The sequence below is a fragment of the Piliocolobus tephrosceles genome, chromosome 2, assembly GCF_002776525.5.
Source record: "Piliocolobus tephrosceles isolate RC106 chromosome 2, ASM277652v3, whole genome shotgun sequence".
NCBI classification, from domain to species: domain Eukaryota; kingdom Metazoa; phylum Chordata; class Mammalia; order Primates; family Cercopithecidae; genus Piliocolobus; species Piliocolobus tephrosceles.
In genome coordinates, this window is record NC_045435.1 from 6,434,304 (window position 1) to 6,452,565 (window position 18,262).

Consider the following 18,262-nt stretch of genomic DNA (forward strand, 5'->3'; position numbering starts at 1 on the left):
CCTGTTTTTTTTTTTAAATCAGAAACATGTGATGACATTTTGAGTAAGTAGATGCAATGCGGTTATGTCACTGCATTTAGCCAAAAAGCTCCAGGCCATTTATAAATGTCAGTGTCTCCTTCCCCAGTGATCCTGAAAAGCAAAAAAGCTGGTTCTTGAAGTTAAGACTTTAAGAGAACATCTGCGAACATTAAGGAAACTGAAAATCACTGTGTCCATTAGGAAAACAATTGGATTAAATACAGTATACTCAATATCAGCTCCATTTTTGTAAAGTATAAATATGGATTTTTTTAAGAGATGGGGGAGACACTCCAGCTCATGAAGAGATGAATCAATTCCCTTTGTAAGAGAAAGGAATGGGAAATATAAATTCTCTTCAGAAATGAAAAGTTTAAACTGGACATACATACAGAAGGCCTTTGACTGAGAATCATTCCTAGGTCCCTCCAGAAAGGACACTTGAGTGTCTCAAGGAATCTGTATGAATCAGTCTATGATCATTGTAAGAACCCCAGCGCATGTTAGCTTTTTGTAAAATACACCTCTCTATTTTCTAGTGTGTCAGGAAGCTGTCTGGGAAGCCTTCAGGACTTTTTGGGATCGACTTCCTGGGCGTGAGGAATATCATTACTGGATGAATTTGTGTGAGGATGGAGTCACAAGTATATTTGAAATGGGCACAAATTTTAGTGAATCTGTGGAACATAGAAGCTTAATCATGAAGGTAAGTGTCGTAACAAAGGAATGAATTCCTGGACTATTGTAGGAGGATATACACAGCTAAAGCCTAAAGGAAGCAAAAGCAACTGGCAAATGCCTGTATTACTGTTTTGTTGAACTGGGCTATCCGAGCAAGCAGCCCTAGGGTGTGGCCTAGTCTTTTATTCCTAGCTCTGGTCTCTATAATATACATTATTAATATTTTCATGTTATTCTGTCTACAAAAAGAAAAAGAAGACATTATTAACTCCGACAAGAGCCTCAGCCTTGTTTATAGATGTAAATATTTGGAAATAATATTCGGCAAAGATTTAGGTTAAGAATATAAATCTGTGAGAGTCACATGTGTTCACCAAAGTTTTACATGTTATCACCTCAGAGTGAACAGCGATAACTCGAATTAAGACAGAGGAAGGACATAGTTCATTTGAATAAATGTTAGTGAGGCATAGGTATGATTCTAATCATGAGTGTGCTCACTTGTTTTCCTTGTTTTGAACATTGTTTTACGCTTAGCAAAGGATAAATAAACATTTAGAAAGACGAATTACCTGCCACTTTTCCCTTTTCATGTAGCACATATGTATTCATGACAAGACAGTGAAACTGTCCAGACATATGTGGCAAATTGTTCATGCTGTTTGTTATCCCGTATCTCTCCCTGTCCATCTATTCAATTCCTCTATGTCCTCATGTGTAACTTCTCTTGCAAGGAACCAACCCTCAGCCTGGAAGATTTAGCTACCATAATTCTTTGAGCTCCCACAATTCTTTATTCATTTTTAATGTACTTTTTATATTTTATGATGATTAGTTGTATATATGACTAATTCTTCTGCTACACTATAAGTCACAAGGCAAGGATCATGTCATTGTTCATTTTTGCATTCCCGTAAGGTAGTAAAGCTGCAATAGATATTTGTTTAAATGAGTATACAAGGAATAACTACATTGTATTTTTTTACTTGGTACAATTTGTAAACTTTATGAAGATTATTTTAAGTACTGGTTCTAAGTATTACATACTTTACAGAGACTGAGGACATAATTATTGACTCAATAACACTGAGCTATTTTATGTATAATCAAAGCAGATTAGTATATCATAAAGGTAATAAAATATATTATCCTATTCTATTTTTAAATTTTATTTATATTATAAGAATTATATTATACTCTTTTAACATTTAGTCCAGGAGAGGAATGATCTTATTAAATGGGGGATGTTGGGGAGAGAAGGATGGTTTGATAAACATGGGTGGACTAAAGACAAATTTTGCAGGGGTACACATGTTTTGAAGCTGTACAGGGTTTTGTGTGTTTTAAAATGAACGCAACTTTTAATCATGGCACCTCACATTTTATTCAAAGGTATTGCATGTGTTTTTTTGCTTGTCACATTTTTAACTGCTCAGCATTAATACCTATGTTAAAAGCTACTATTTATTCAGTATCTACCATGTATCATGTCATGTATCAAACTCGTTAATAAGTTATTAGATGTTATAACAGCAACCTTATAAGGAGATGGTAATATCCCCACTTTACAGATAAGGACATAGAATTATTAAATTCTTTATTCTATAACATTAAACCAGATATGATGGAGCTTAAATCCAAACCCAGTTCTCTTTTCCAAAATTGGTTTTCTTTCCTTCACACCATTGGGCCTCCTTTCTCATTCATTACCAATTTTACAAATTGCAGTGGCTAACATGAGATAGCTATTTAAGGGAAACTATACAGACATACACACACATATACATACTTATATTTCTAATTGCGTTGTCTATCTTAATTATATCCACAATATAGGATCAGCCATTAGTGTAGCAAATATATGTGATGGGTTAGTATTACCAGAAGAACAGAATCTTCTGATGTTACTTTGGAATGTATCTCTTACAAGTGGAACTTTTAGTAAATTTAGATTTGAAGGCATAGAAAATATACTTCCAATAATTATTTAATAGAAAAAGCAGATGAAGAGAATGATGTGTTGCCTGGATAGAGTTGTAAATGATAAGTACAAGTTAGTTAAATGAGGAAGAATTAGGGATAAACATTCTAGCAGAAAGGACAGCATGAGCCAAGTGTTTGTAGGGAATGACCTGGACCAATATACTAAAAAGTAGACTAGGAATGACAGGAGATCAGACTAAAAAAATGGATAACTGAACTAGCTTGGATTTAACTCTGTAGATCATAGGAAACCATTGAAGGGTTGTAGGTAGGTAAGTTGCAGGAACTGATTTGGCAGTTTTGAATTTTAAAAAGGTCGTTATGGTTTCTACATAGCATAGGATGGATTATAGGAGATAAAACTGGAGCAGAGAGACAAGGTAGGGTGTTGCTTCAGTACTCCAGGCCAAGGAGGATAAGGATACCAACCAGACCATGAGATAGACAAAGGGAACTTGAGAGATGTAAATAGGAACAAAATTAGCAGGACGCTGATGGGTTGAGACAGGGTGAAGGAATGGCCCAGGAAGCCTTCCACTTTCTAGCTTGGGTAACTAAACCAATAACTGGGGCAAAGAAGCAGCTTTGTAGATGTGGCAGGGAGAATGAGTTCACTTTTGATGTGTTCATTGGAACCACCTGTGTGAAATGTGAATTGCTTGATATTTAGGTATGAAGCCAAGGATAGGGGTTTGGGATGTCAGTGTTGCTATAGGAATCACCATTTTGGACTTATCGCAGGCATACCTCGTTTTATTGTGCTGCCCTTTATTGTGCTTCACAGATACTGCAGTGTTTTACAGATCAAAGGTTTATGACAACTCTGTGCCAAGCAAGACTGTTGGCGACATTTGTCCAACAGCATGTGCTCAGTTTGTATCTCTGTCTCACATTTTGGTAATTCTCAAATTATTTGAAACTTTAAAAAATTATTTTATCTCTTATGTGATCTGTGATCAGTGATCTTTGATTATTACAATCACAATTACTATTGTAATGGTTCCGGAGTGCCATGATCAATATCCATGGAAGACAACAAGTTTAATCGATAAATGTTGTTTGTATTTCAGCTACTCTACCCACTGACTGTTCCTTGGTCTCTTTCCGTCTCCTCAGGCCTCCCTGTTCCCCAAGATACAGCAATACTGAGATCAGGCCAATGGCTTCTAAGTGTTCAAGTAAAAAGAATAGCATGTCTCTCACTTTAAATCAGAAGCTAGAAATGATGAAGCATAGTGAGGAAAGTATGTCAAAAGCTGAGATAGGCCTTAAGCTAGGTCTCTCGCACCAAACAGTTAGCTAAGTTGTGAATGCAAAGGAAAAGTTCTTGAAAGAAATTAAAAGTGGGGGTCGGGACCAAGATGGCCAACTAGAAGCAGTAGCAATCTGTGGCTCCCATCTAAAAGAACCATAACAGCATGTGAATCCTGCACTGGCAGCCGAGGTATCCAGGTTCTGTCATCAGAACTGACCAGGCAGCTGGCATGACACACAGAGAGGAAGAGCAGTGTGGTGCCGCGGCCCCCAGCCAAGGGAGGCAGTGAGTGAGCCTGCTACCCAGCCTGGGAAAACGTGCTTTTTCCATGGAACTGTGCAACTCACGGATCAGAAGATCTCACTTGTGAGCCCACACCACCGGGGGCCTAGGGTCCCAACCACAGAACCCAGCAGATTTTCAACAGCCACTAAGCTAGAATCTGCTTAAGCCTGTGGAGCTCCCAGCAGGAGGGGCAACCAGCACCACAGCTGCGGCTGCCTGCTGTCTAAGCCCTTTGAGCTCCTTGCAGGAGGGGCTATGGCCAACAAAGGGACTGATAGCTGCCTAACACACTAAGCTCCCAGGCGGGGGAAGGGTAGCAGCCATCTCTATAGCTCCAGGCCATGTCTTTCCTCTGCTGGAGCCAGGGAGGCTGGACTGCTTTGTCCCAAGAAGTATCCCCCACAGCCCAACACACTGGCTGTGGCAGACTGCAGATAAAGCGCCTCTTCAGGCCGGACCCAGACACCTCCCTCCTCACTGGGCGGGGCCTCCCTGCAGGAACTCCAACAACTCCATCCAGGGGCTTAGGGACAGACTCTAATCTCCCTGGGCCTGAGCCTCTAGGGGGAGGGGTGGCCACAGTCTCCGTGGACTGTCAGACCTTAGCCTTCCCTCCTGGTAGTTCTGAGGAATCTGGGCAGCCCAGATGAGTGAGTTTTCCCACAGTGAAACACACTCCCTCCACCAAGGGACAGTCAAAGTGCTTTGTTAAGTGGGTCCTGTTCCCTATGCTACTCAACTGGGTGAGACCCTCTAACGCAGTTTCTTCACAGTGTCTCATGTATAGGGGTTGTCAGACACTCTATACAGGGGTATTTCTACTGGCATCAGGTTGGTGCCCCTTGAGGTCAGATATCACAGAGGAAGGAGCAGGCACCCATCTTTGCTGTTCTCCAGTCTCCTCGAGTGACATCTCCAGGCTTGGGAGTGAATCAGATGAAGAGGGCCTGAAGTGAACCCCTAGCAAACCGCAGCAGCCCTGCAGAAGAGGGACCTGACCATTGCAAGAAAAACAAACAAACAGAAAACAACAACAGCATCAACAACAAAAAATTCCCTACAAAAACCCAATCCAAGGGTCAGCAGCCTCAAGGATTGATACTAGACAAACTTATGAAGATGAGAAAGAATCAACAAAAAAAAGTTGAAAACCCAAAAGGCCAGAGTGCTTCTTTTCCTCCAAATGATTGCAGTGCCTCTCCAGCAAGGATGCAGAACTGGATGGAGGATAAGATGGATGAATTGACAGAATTAGGCTTCAGAAGGTGGGTAATAACAAACACTGCGGAGCTAAAGGAGCATGTTCTAACCCAATACAAACAAGCTAAGAACCTTGATAAAATGTTACAGGAGCTGCTAACTAGAATAACAAGTTGAGAGAGGTATGTAAATGACCTGATGGAGCTCAAAAACACAGCATGAGAACTTCATGAAAAGTACGCAAGTATCAATAGCCAAATCGACCAAGTGGAAGAAAGGGTATTAGAGTTTGAAGACCATTTTGCTGAAATAAGGCATGCAGACAAGATTAGAAAAAAAGAATGAAAAGGAACAAACAGAACCTCTGAGAAATATGGGACTATGTAAAAAGACCGAACCTATGATGAGTGGAGTACCTGAAAAAGACAGGGAGAAAGGACCAAGTTGCAAAACATACTTCAGGATATTATCCAGGAGAACTTCCCCAACCTAGCAAGACAGGTCAACATGCAAATTCAGGAAATACAGAGAACACTCTACGATACTGCATGAGAAGATCAACCCCAAGACACATAATCATCAGCTTCTCTAAGGTTGAAATGAAGAAAAAAATGTTAGAGGCAGCCAGAAAGAAAGGTAGGGTTGCCAACAGAGGGGAAGCACATCAGACTAACAGTGGACCTCTCAGCAGAAACCCTACAAGCCAGAAGAGAGTGGGGGCCAATATTCAACATTCTTAAATAAAAGAATTTTCAACCCAGAATTTCATGTTCAGCCAAACTAAGCTTCTTAAGTGAAGGAGAAATAAAATCCTTTCCAGACAAGCAAATGCTGAGAGATTTCATCACCATCAGGCCTGCCTTGCAAGAGCTCCTGAAGGAAGCACTGAATATGGAAAGGGAAAACTGGTACCAGTCACTGCAGAAACACACCAAAATACAAAGACTGAAGACACTGTGAGGAAACTGCGTCAACTAGTGTGCAAAAATAACCAACTAGCATCATGATGACATAATCAAATTCACATATAACAATATTAACCTTAAATGTAAATGGAATAAATGCCCTAATTAAAAGACACAGATTGGCAAATTGGATAAAGAGTCAAGACTCACTGGTGTCCTGTATTCAGGAGACCCACCTGACATGCAAAGACACACACAGGCTCAAAATAAAGTGATGGAAAATTTACCAAGCAAATGGAAAGGAAAAGAAAAAAAAAAAAAAAAAAAGCAGGGGTTGCAATCCTAGTCTCTGACAAAACAGACTTTAAGCCAACAAAGATAAAAAAAGACAAAGAAGGGCATTACATAATAGTAAAGGGACCAATTCAAAAAGAAGAGCTAACTATCCTGAATATATATGCACCCAATACAGGAGCACCCAAACTCATGAAACAAGTTCTTAAATGCCCACAAAAAGACTTAGATTCCCACACAGTAACAATGGGAGACTTTAACACTCTGCTGTCATGTTAGACAGATCAACAAGACAGAAAATTAACAAGGATATTCAGGACTTGAATTCAGCTTGGGATCAAGTGGACCTAACAGTCATCTACAGAACTCTCCACTCCAAATCAACAGAATACACATTCTCTAAGTGCCACATGGCACTTACTCTAAAATTGACCACATAACTGGAAGTAAAACACTCCTCAACAAATGTAAAAGGACCGAAATCATAACAAACAGTCTCACAGACCACAGTGCAATCCTGTTAGAACTCAGGATTAGGAAACTCACTCAAAACCACACAATTACATGGAAATTAAACAACCTGCTCCTGAATGACTCCTGGGTAAGTAACAAAATTAAGGCAGAAATCAAGAAGTTCTTTGAAACCAATGAGAACAAAGACACAATGTACCAGAAGCAGTGTTAAGAGGGAAATTTATAGCACTAAATGCCCACAAGAGAAAGCAGGAAAGACCTAAAATCGACATGCTAACATCACAATTAAACAGCCAGAGAGGCAAGTGGAAACTAATCAAAAGCTAGCAGAAGACAAGAAATAACTAAGATCAGAGCAGAATTGAAGGAGACAGAGACATGACAAATCCTCCAAAAAAAAAAAAAAAAAAAAAAAATCAATGAATCCAGGAGCTGGTTTTCTGAAAAAATTAACAAAATAGATTGACTGCTAGCTATCCTAATAAAGAAGAAAAGAGAGAAGACTCAAATAGACACAATAAATAATGATAAAGGGGATATCACCATTGATCCCACAGAATTAAAAACTGCCATCAGAGAATACTATAAACACCTCTATGCAAATAAACTAGAAAATCTCAAAGACATGGATGAATTCCTGGGCACATAAATCCTCCCCAGACTAAATCAGGAAGAAGTCCTGAATAGATTCAGAATCCCTGAATAGACCAATAACAAGTTCTGAAATTGATGCAGTAATTAATAGTCTACCAACAAAAACAAAACAAAACCAACCAACCAACCAACCAAACAAAAGAAAACCTGGGACCAGATGGATTCACAGCCGAACTCTACCAGAGATATGAAGAGGAGCTGGTACCATTCCTTCTGAAACTATTGCAAACAATTGAAAAGGAAGGACTCCTCCCTAACCCATTTTATGAGGCCAGCATCATCCTGATACCAAAACCTGGCAGGTGCACAACAAAAAAAGAAAACTTCAGGCCAATATGCCTGATGAACATTGATGCTAAAATCCTCAATAAAATACTGGCAAACCCAATCCAGCAGTACATCAAAAAGCTTATATAGCACAATCAAGTTGGCTTCATCCCTGGGATGCAAGGCTGGTCCAACATACGCAAATCAATAAATGTAATCCATCACATAAACAGAACCACAATCATCTCAATAGATGCAGAAAAGGCCTTTGACAAAATCCAACAGCCTCTCATGTTAAAAACTCTCAACAAACTAGGTATTGATGGAACATATCTCAAAATAATAAGAGCTATTTATGACAAAAACCCACACCCAATATCATACCGAATGGGCAAAAGCTGGAAACATTCCCTTTGAAAACTGGCACAAGACAAGCATGCCCTCTCTCACTACTCCTTTTCAACATAATATTGGAATTTCTGGCCAAGGCAATCAGGCAAGAGAAAGAAATGTATTCAAGCAGGAAGAGAGGAAGTCAAATTGACTCTGATTGCAGACAACATGGTTCTATATCTAGAAAACCCCATTGTCTCAGCCACAAAACTCCTTAAGCTGATAAGCAACTTCAGCAAAGTCTCAGGATACAAAATCAATGTGCAAAATACACACGCATTCCTATACACCAGTTATAGACAAGCAGAGAGCCAAATTATGAATGAACTCCCATCACAATTGCTACAAAAAGAATAAAATATCTAGGAATACAGCTAACAAGGTATACAAAGAACCTCTTCAGGGAGAACTACAAACCACTCACTGCTCGAGGAAATAAGAGAAGACACAAACAAATGAAAAAACATTCCATCTTTATGAATAGGAAGATACAATATTGTGAAAATGGCCATATTGCCCAAAGTAATTTATAGACTCAATGCTATTCCCATCAAACTACCATTGACATTCTTCACAGAATTAGAAAAAACTACTAAAAAGGGCCTGTATAGCTAAGACAATCCTAAGCAAAAACAGCAAAGCTGGAGGCATCATGCTACCTGACTTCAAACTAGATTGCAAGGCTACAGTAACCAGAACAGCATGGTACTGGTGCCAAAACAGACATATAGACCAATGGAACAGAACAGAGACCTCAGAAATAACACCATATATCTACAACCATCTCATCTTTGACAAACCTGACAAAAACAAGCTGGGGAAAGAATTCCCTATTTAATAAGTGGTATTGGGAAAACTGGTTAGCCATATGCAGAAAACTGAAAGTGGACAACTTCCTTACACCTTATACAAAAATTAACTCAAGATAGATTAAAAACTTAAATGTAAAACCCAAAATCATAAAAACCCTAGAAGAAAACCTAGGCAATACCATTCAGGATATAGGCATGGGCAAAGACTTCCTGACGAAAATGCCAAAAGCAGTAACAACAAAAGTCAAAATTGACAAATGGGATCTAATTAAACTAAAAAACTCCTGCACAGCAAAAGAAACTCTCATCAGAGTGAAGAGGCAACCTACAGAATGTGAGAAAATTTTACAATCTACCCATCTGACAAAGGTCTAATATCTAGAATCTACAAGGAATTTAAGTTTACAAGAAAAAACCCCCATCAAAAAGTGGGCATAGGATGTAACAGCATTTCTGAAAAGAAGACATTTATACAGCCAACAAACATATGAAAAAAAGCTCATCATCACTGGTCATTTGAGAAAAGCAAATCAGAACCAAAATGACATACCATCTCTCACCAGTCAGAATGGTGATTATTAAGAAGTCAAGAAACAATAGATTCTGGCGAGGCTGTTGAGAAATAGGATTGCTTTTACACTGCTGGTAGGAATGAAAGTTACTTCAACTATTTTGAACTAGCTTTTTGACCCAGCAATCCCATTACTGGCTATATACCCAAAGGAATATAAATCATTCTACTATACAGACACATGTACATGTATGTTTATTGCAGCACTATTTACAATAAAAAGACATGGAACCTACCCAAATGCCCATCAATGATAGACTGAATGAAGAAAATGTGGTACATATATACCATGGAATACTATGCAGCCATAAAAAGGAATGAGATCATATCCTTTACAGGGACATGGATGAAGCTGGAAGCCATCATTCTCAGCAAACTAACCCAGGAACAGAAAACAAAACACCACATGTTCTCATTGATAAGTGGGAGTTGAATAGTGAGAACACATGGACAAAGGAAGGGGAACAACATAAACCAGGGCTAGCTGGGGGGTGGGGGCCAAGGGGAGGGAGAGCATTAGGACAAATAGCTAATGCATGTGGGGCTTAAAAACTATATGATGGGCTGATAGGTGCAGCAAACCACCATGGCACATGTATACCTATGTAACAAACCTACACATTCTACACTTGTATCCTGGAACTTAAAGTAAGAGTAAATAAATAAATTTAAAAAATAAATTAAAAGTGCTATTCCAGTGAGCAAATGAGTGATAAGTAAGCAAAACAGCCTTCTTGCTGATACAGAGAAAGTGTTAGTGGTCAGAGTGGAAGATCAGAGTAGCCGTAACATTCCCTTAACCAAAGCCAGATCCAGAGCAAGGCCTCACTCTTTTCAATTCTGTGAAGGCTGAGAGAGGCAAGGAAGCTTCAGAAGAATAGTTGGAAGATAGCAGAGGCTGGTTTATGTAGTTAAGAAAAGAAGTTATCTTCATAACATAAGCAAGTGCTGATGCAGAAGCTGTAGCAAGTTGTCTAGAAGATCTAGCTAAGATAATTTATGAAGGTGGCTACATGGAACGACAGATTTTTAATGTAGACGAAGCAGCTTTCTACTGGACAAAGATGCCATCTAGAACTTAAATAGCGAGAGAGAAATCAATATCTGGCTTCAACGAAGGACAGGCTGAATTTCTTGTTATGGGATAATGCAGTTAGAGACGTAAGTTGGAAGGCAATGCTTTTTTTATTTTTATTTTTATTTTTTTTGAGACGGAGTCTCGCTCCGTCGCCCAGGCTGGAGTGCAGTGGCCGGATCTCAGCTCACTGCAAGCTCCGCCTCCCGGGTTTACGCCATTCTCCTGCCTCAGCCTCCCGAGTAGCTGGGACTACAGGCGCCCGCCACCTCGCCCGGCTAGTTTTTTGTGTTTCTTTTTTTAGTAGAGACGGGGTTTCACCGTGTTAGCCAGTATAGTCTCGATCTCCTGACCTCGTGATCCGCCCGTCTCGGCCTCCCAAAGTGCTGGGATTACAGGCTTGAGGCAATGCTTATTTACCGTGCCAAAAATCCCAGGGCCCTTAAGAAATATGCTAAATCTACTCTACTTATGCTCTATAAATGGAACAAAAAAGTCTGATGGCACCACATCTGTTTACAGTATGGTTTACCAAATCTTTTAAGCCCATCTTTGAAACCTACTGCTCAGAATTGTTTTTTTCAAGTATTACTGCTTATGGGCAACACATGTAGCCACCCAAGAGCTCTGATGGGGATGTACAAGGAGAATAATGTTGTTTTTGTGCCTGCCAATACAATATTTATTCTGCAGCCCATGGAGTAAGGAGTAATTTCAACTTTTAAGTGTTGTGATTTTAGAAATACTTTTCATACAGCTGCCATAGATAGTGATTTCTTTGATGGATCTAGGCAAAGTGAACTGAAAATCTTCTGGAAAGGATTTACCATCTAGATGGCACTCACAACATTCATGACTCAATAGGTGAGGTCAAAATACCAACATTAATATGGATGACTTGGAGGGGCTCAAGACTTCATTAGAGGAAGTAACCACAGATGTGGTGGAAATAGCAAGAGAACTAGACTTAGAAGTACAGCCTGAAGATGAGACTAAATTGCTACAATCTCATAATAATACTTGAATGAATAAGAAATTTCTTCTTATGAATGAACAAAGAAAGTTGTTTCTTCAAGTGGAATCTACTTCTGGTAAAGATGCTGGGAACACTATTGAAATGACAGTAAAGGATTTAGAATATTACATAAACTCAGTTGATGAAGATGTGACAGGATTTGAAACGATTGACTCCAATTTTAAGAGAAGTTTTAGATAAAATGTTACCAATAGCATTATATATTACAGGGAAATCTTTTGTGAAAGAAAAAATCAATTGATGGGGCCAAATTCATTGTTGTCCTATTTTTATGAAACTGCCACCGTTCCCTCAATCATCAGCAGCCACCATTCTGATTAGTCAGCAGCCATCAGCTGGGTGGCAAGACCCTCCAGAAGCAGAAAGATGATGACTTGCTGAAGGCTCAGAGTATTGTTAGCATTTTTTAGCAATGAAGTATTTTAAAATTAAGGTATATACCTTTTTTTAGATGTGATGTTATTGCACTTTTAATAGACTACAGTATAATGTAAACATAACTTTTATATGCACTAGGAAACAAAAAAATATGTGATTTGCTTTACTGTGATATTTGCTTCATTGAGCTTTTATGTGGTCTGGAACCAAACCTGTAATATATCGGAGGTATGCCTATAATTGAAACCATGAGAGTGGCTGAGATTATTCTGGGAGAGTCTGTAGAGCAGGAAGAGCAGTGAGTCATTTCTAAATGCAATGAGAGGTATTTAGAGTAACAGTCTCTCTGTTTTACCGATGAGGAAATTGAGGCCCGGCACCAGAGAGATTTTGGGATTTTCCTATATAGTTAAGGAGGGGAAACTGGAACTTGAAACTAGGCCTCCTGATTCCAAGTCACTATTCCTTCTATCATATTGATCTCAAAATAACAATCCTAATTTAGGGGAAACTTGCAGACAATTTGCTTTAGAATGCCCCTGGAGAATAATCCAATTATTGGTATGATATGTCTTTTTTGTCTGAATTCTGTAGAAACAAATTGATCTATTATTTTGTCCACGTTTACATTGTTCTAGGATGAGAAATACTATAAATACATCAGATAAAAAATTCGTTGATTCTAAGTCCATGGCAGGTTTATGTAAAACTCTGCAAATCTATAACTTTGATACCTTTATAAAATGATTGGCAGATCAAGTCTGTTATTTGTGCCCATTAAGAAAGAGCATAGGAACTTTTGTGCATATAAACAGACTGAACTTCAGGGTGTTGCTATAGTCGCAAAACAAACTTGGTATCATTAGTACCTGTTTTAATCACTTGTCTAACCATAGAGAATAGTAACATGGATTCTACCATGTTAGGGCAGTAGTGGTCTCTATGGAATAAGTTTTATTTATTCCTTAATAACTGTTGTTAACTGAGTTGTTTTTATGTCCTTGTTTTCCTTAGAAACTGACTTATGCAAAGGAAACTGTAAGCAGGTGAGTGTCTCTTTTTCCCAAAATTCATGTTTGGCAACACAGATGTGTCGTAACCTAATTCAAGACTCACCCCAAATTTAACGGTGCCTTTCTATTTTCTTGCCAGTTTGCAATGACCAGGCCTGTGGATAAGTCCCAAATATTTTTCCTCATTCCCAAGCCACCTTTATTTCCAGACCGTCACCACAGCCACTGTGCGCATTTGCTGTCTGACCTTATTATGAGGCAAACTTGCTCCTCTCTTAGATAAGAAAACAGATTTATGGCTTATATGGAATGACCTATTATTGTCGAGGTTTAAAGGCTAATGATGAAATTGTTCTGAAATGGTACACCACAGTGGAGGATAGTTTATTAAATGATGGGTGGTGCTATGGATCAATTTATTGACTATTGAAGATTATGTTCTTGAAACTTAGCAGTAGCATAACCTTGATGAATCTATCAATATTTTGATTCCTGACTCTGTTCACCATGGGCTTGGGGCTAAGGTAATTTCTGGCTTCTGGGAAGTATCAGTACAAAGAAGATCACAGAAGGTAAGGGATTTTGAGCCTATAGGGGCTAAAGCTTTCCAATTCTATTCATCATCAGAGTATCTAAATTGTAATAGCATGTGGGTGGTTATGTAGGAAAGTACCACTAGAGCATGCAATCCAGGTCACAGTCCAGAATTTTGCCTCAAATTAGAGGGAGGGACAGATTGAAAAACCAAGTAGGTGAGTCAGTGTCCAGAGATCCAACCTGGGCATCAGAGTCAGGGCAAAACCATAAATGGAATATATATGTGGGTGGTAGTGGGGTGTATCCAGGTTTCAAATCAAACACAAGTAAATAGGAAAGAAGTAGGACTCTGTGTGGTCTTATTCATACAGCTAATGGCACTGAGTCTATACCAGGGTGTGGGATGATTAAGCATTTACTTAAATATGGGATCATGTGGTCTCTTGGGTGTAGTTTATTCTGTTTTAATTTTTATATTTATTTATTTAGAGACAGGGTCTTGATCTGTCACCTAGGCTGGAGTGCAGTGGCATGATCACAGCTCACTGCAGCCTCAAGCTCCCAGGCTTAAGTGATCCTCCACTTCTGCTGCCCAAGTAGTTGGGACTACAGGCACAAACCATCATGCCCAGCTAATTTTTTTTGTATTTTTTGTAGAGACAGGGTTTTGCTATGTTGCCCAGGCTGCTTTTGATCTCCTGGGCTCAAGCAATTGGCCCGTCTCAGCCTCCCAAAGTGTTGGGATTGACTGCAGGCATGAGCCACTATGCCTGGCTGTGTGTGGTTTCTTCACCACAGAGAGGCAGAGCTGAGATTCCTTGTGATTGCCACTGCAACAGACAGTGGATCAGTAAATCTATAGTTGTAATGATAGAACTAGAAGGAACCTTAGAGGTTGCTTCATCCAACTTTCACAGTCTATTGGCTTGATTAACTTCTCTAAGCTCTCTTTAAGTTCATTGTGCCCGAAGCTATATCAATCATTTACTCATAAATCTGTTTCTTTCTAGGTTCCTCTTATCAGTGAATGAATGGCATTATCATCCATCTAGTTGCCCATATTCTTTTCTCTTGCTTTCTCCCTTCTCTTCTCCTCCTATTTTGTAATTATCTCTTGATTCTATCCATTTCTCTCTGACCCCACAGTCCCTACACTAATTCATATAATCAACACTTATTTCCTGGTACAGAGGCTTGCCAAGAGGTCCCTCTGCTTCCCTCTGAGCCCTCCTCTCTACCCTGGCCAGAAATCTTCAAAAGAATACATTTGATCATGTGCCTCTCCTCTGTAAGACAATTTAATAGTTCCTCGTTGCTTTTAAGATCAAAATTAACATGACCTGGAAGGCTCTTCACAGCTAGGCCTGTGCCCAGCCTCATCTGTCTCAGTTTCCTTCTCAAACTCTATGGTTTAGCCACAGTTTTTCAGAGTACTCTTGAGCCATTATGTTTCCATATTTGTTGCCTGACTAACATTATCAAACATGTAGTAGCATTTTAACATTTATTGATTGCTTACAGATACTTAACATATATTAACATATATTAATTTATTTAATCCTCTGAGTTGAACCCTCTGAATTATGTACTTTTACTATCTTTATTTGATAGACGAAGAAACAGTATTAGAGTTTAAATAACTCAAGGTAATCCAGCTTATTTGATTCTTAAGCATCTGATTTTTAACCTCTATTAATACTGCCTTTTACTGTGTAAAATATGTTACCTCACTTAATTATTATAACAACAACAACCAAAAACCTAAGTTAGTAATACTCTTACAGGAATCTAAAATATGAATAAAATCAGTAATGCACACAAATCAGTAACTGCACAAAATACTTAAAGCCTGACTCTTCTTGAAAAATCTACTATGTAGCCTTTAGCAAGTTTCTGCCGGATCCTAATGAATGAATAAAAAACGGATCTTACTCATTTTTGTAACCCTAATAGGTAACAATCTTGAGGAAATGAACTGTATTTTAGGATTTGTTGTAAGCTCTACATTAACTAGCACCAAATGTGTATGTAGTATAATCTTAATACGTAGAGTTTGTATTGCTTTGGTTGACTTTGTTTAACCAATCAGACCAATATCAAAACATGCTTGTGTTCATAGTGTACATATGTGCACACACACCCATACATAGAGAGAGGGAAGAGAAATCAATTCCAAAGGATAATTTTAAAAAAATTTAGCTTTTATTTTAGATATAAAGGATACATGTGTAGGATTGTTACATGGGTATATTGGACCCAGGTAGTAAGCAGAGTACCCAATATGTAGTTTTTCAGCCCACACTCACCTGCCCTCTAGTAGTCCACAGTGACTATTATTCCCATGTTTATATCCATATATGCTCAGTGTTTACCCCTCCCTTATAAGTGAGAACATGCAGTATTTGGCTTTCTCTTCCTACATTAATTCACTTAGGATTATGGCCTCCAATTCCATCCAAGTTGCTGCAAAAGACATGAGTTCATTCTTTTTCCTGGTTGCATAGTATTCCATGGTATATATGTACCATATTTCCTTTATCCAATCCACCATTGATGGCCACCTCGATTGATTCCATGTTTTTGCTGTTATGAATAGCTAGTGATGAACATGTGAGTGCATGTGTCTTTTTGATATAATGATATGGGATTGCTGGTTTGAATGGCAGCTGTGTTTTAAGTTCTTTGAGAAATCTCCAAACTGCTTTTCACAGTGGCTGAACTAATTTACATTCCTACTAATAGTATATAAGCATTTCTTTTTCTCTGCAACCTCATCAACATCTGTTATTTTCTGATTTTTTAGTAGCCATTCTGACTGGTGTGAGATGGTATTTCATTGTAGCTTTGATTTGCATTTCCCTGAGTATTACTGATGCTGAGTATTTTTTCATATATTGACCTCATATATGTCTTCTTTTGAGAAGTGTCTGTTCATGTCCTTTGCCTACTTTTTAATGGGGCTATTTGTTTTTTGCTTTTTGAATTGTTTAAATTCCCTATAGATTCTGGATATTAGACTTTTGTCAGATGCCTAGTTTGTGAATATTTTCTCCCATTCTGTAGGTTATCTGTTTAGTGTGTTGATAGTTTCTTTTGCTGTGCAAAAGCGCTTTAGTTTAATGAAGTCCCACTTGTCAATTTTTGTTTTTGTTGTAATTGCTTTTGGGGGCTTGGTCATAAATTCTTTGCCAAGGCCAATGTCGAAAAGGATATTTTCTAAGTTTTCTTCTAGAATTTTTTTAGTTTGAGGTCTTACATTTAATTATTTAATCAATTTTTAGTTAATTTTGGTATATGATAAAAGGTAGGGTTCTAGTTTTTTTCTTCTACATATGGCTAGCCAGTTATCCCAGCAGCATTTATTGAATGGGGAGTCCTTTCTCCATTGTTCGTTTTTGTCAGCCTTGTTGAAGATCAGATGGTTGTAGATGTGTAGCTTTATTTCTGAGTTTTCTATCCTGTTCCATTGGTCTATGTGTCTGTTTTTGTGCCAGTACCACGCTGTTTTGGTTACTGTAGCCTTATAGTTTAGTTGGAAGTTGGATAGTGTGATGCCTCTGGCTTTGTTCTTTTTGCTTAAGATTACTTTGGCTATTCAGGCTCTTTTTTGGTTCCACAAGAATTTTAAAGTAGTTTTGTTCTAATTCTGTGAAGAATGACATTGCTAAGTTTGATAGGAATAGTATTGAATCTGTAAATTGCTTTGGGCAGTATGGCCATTTTAATGACATTGATTCTTCCAATCCATGAGCATGAGACTTTTTTGATTGATTCAGCTTTGGGTGTGGCCAAGATGGCCACACTGTGCAAAGGCTATGTTTCCATGTTAATTAGTCACGGATACATGCTAAGTACATTTTGTTTCAATAGATTCTGTGTTACTGTACCCTGACAGTAACACAATATTCCTGAAAACCTAACTTCAGACCTTACTGGATTTCATCATTCAAAGAGAAAAATGTATATCTGTGCTTTTTTCCTGGTAAGAGATGTATTTCTTGCATAATATATTAACTAATAAATACCTGATCACAGTGCACCTCATTCACAACTACTAGGAGGTGATTAGAGAAGGAGGGGGAATGAATGAAAGTCTGTTAATTGGTTAAAGCAGAATGGGTTTTCTCTGGAGCTGCCCCAAATTGATCATCTCATTTATTTCCTTGGGTTCTCCTGCCTGCTGATTCAAACTGTCCCATCTTTCTGTGCATCAGCTGGAAACAAACACCTTCTTTCTCTCCTTCACCATCCCAACTCCCAAGAGGAATTTTTACAAAGAGAGATAGAATGATTCTGCCCATGTGAAGAGAAAGTCTTTCATCATAAGAACTACCCTATAATGCAGCACATGCCATCAGTAGCTAGACTGGTAATGCAATGCACATACAGTGTGAATATACGTATCTACAAATGTTGAGGCAGTACAAT

At 38.5% G+C, this 18,262-nt stretch overlaps 1 protein-coding gene across 1 annotated transcript in view; it reads left to right on the forward strand.

Annotated features, from left to right (window-relative positions):
• The window catches only part of IMPG2 (interphotoreceptor matrix proteoglycan 2), a 77,868-nt gene that overhangs the window by 16,331 nt on the left and 43,275 nt on the right, over positions 1 to 18,262 (forward strand). The window contains exons 3-4 of the mRNA XM_026457039.1: positions 561 to 727; positions 13,299 to 13,330. Of these exons, the coding sequence (XP_026312824.1) occupies positions 561 to 727; positions 13,299 to 13,330 (199 nt within the window). The remainder of the gene's footprint in view (positions 1 to 560; positions 728 to 13,298; positions 13,331 to 18,262) is intronic.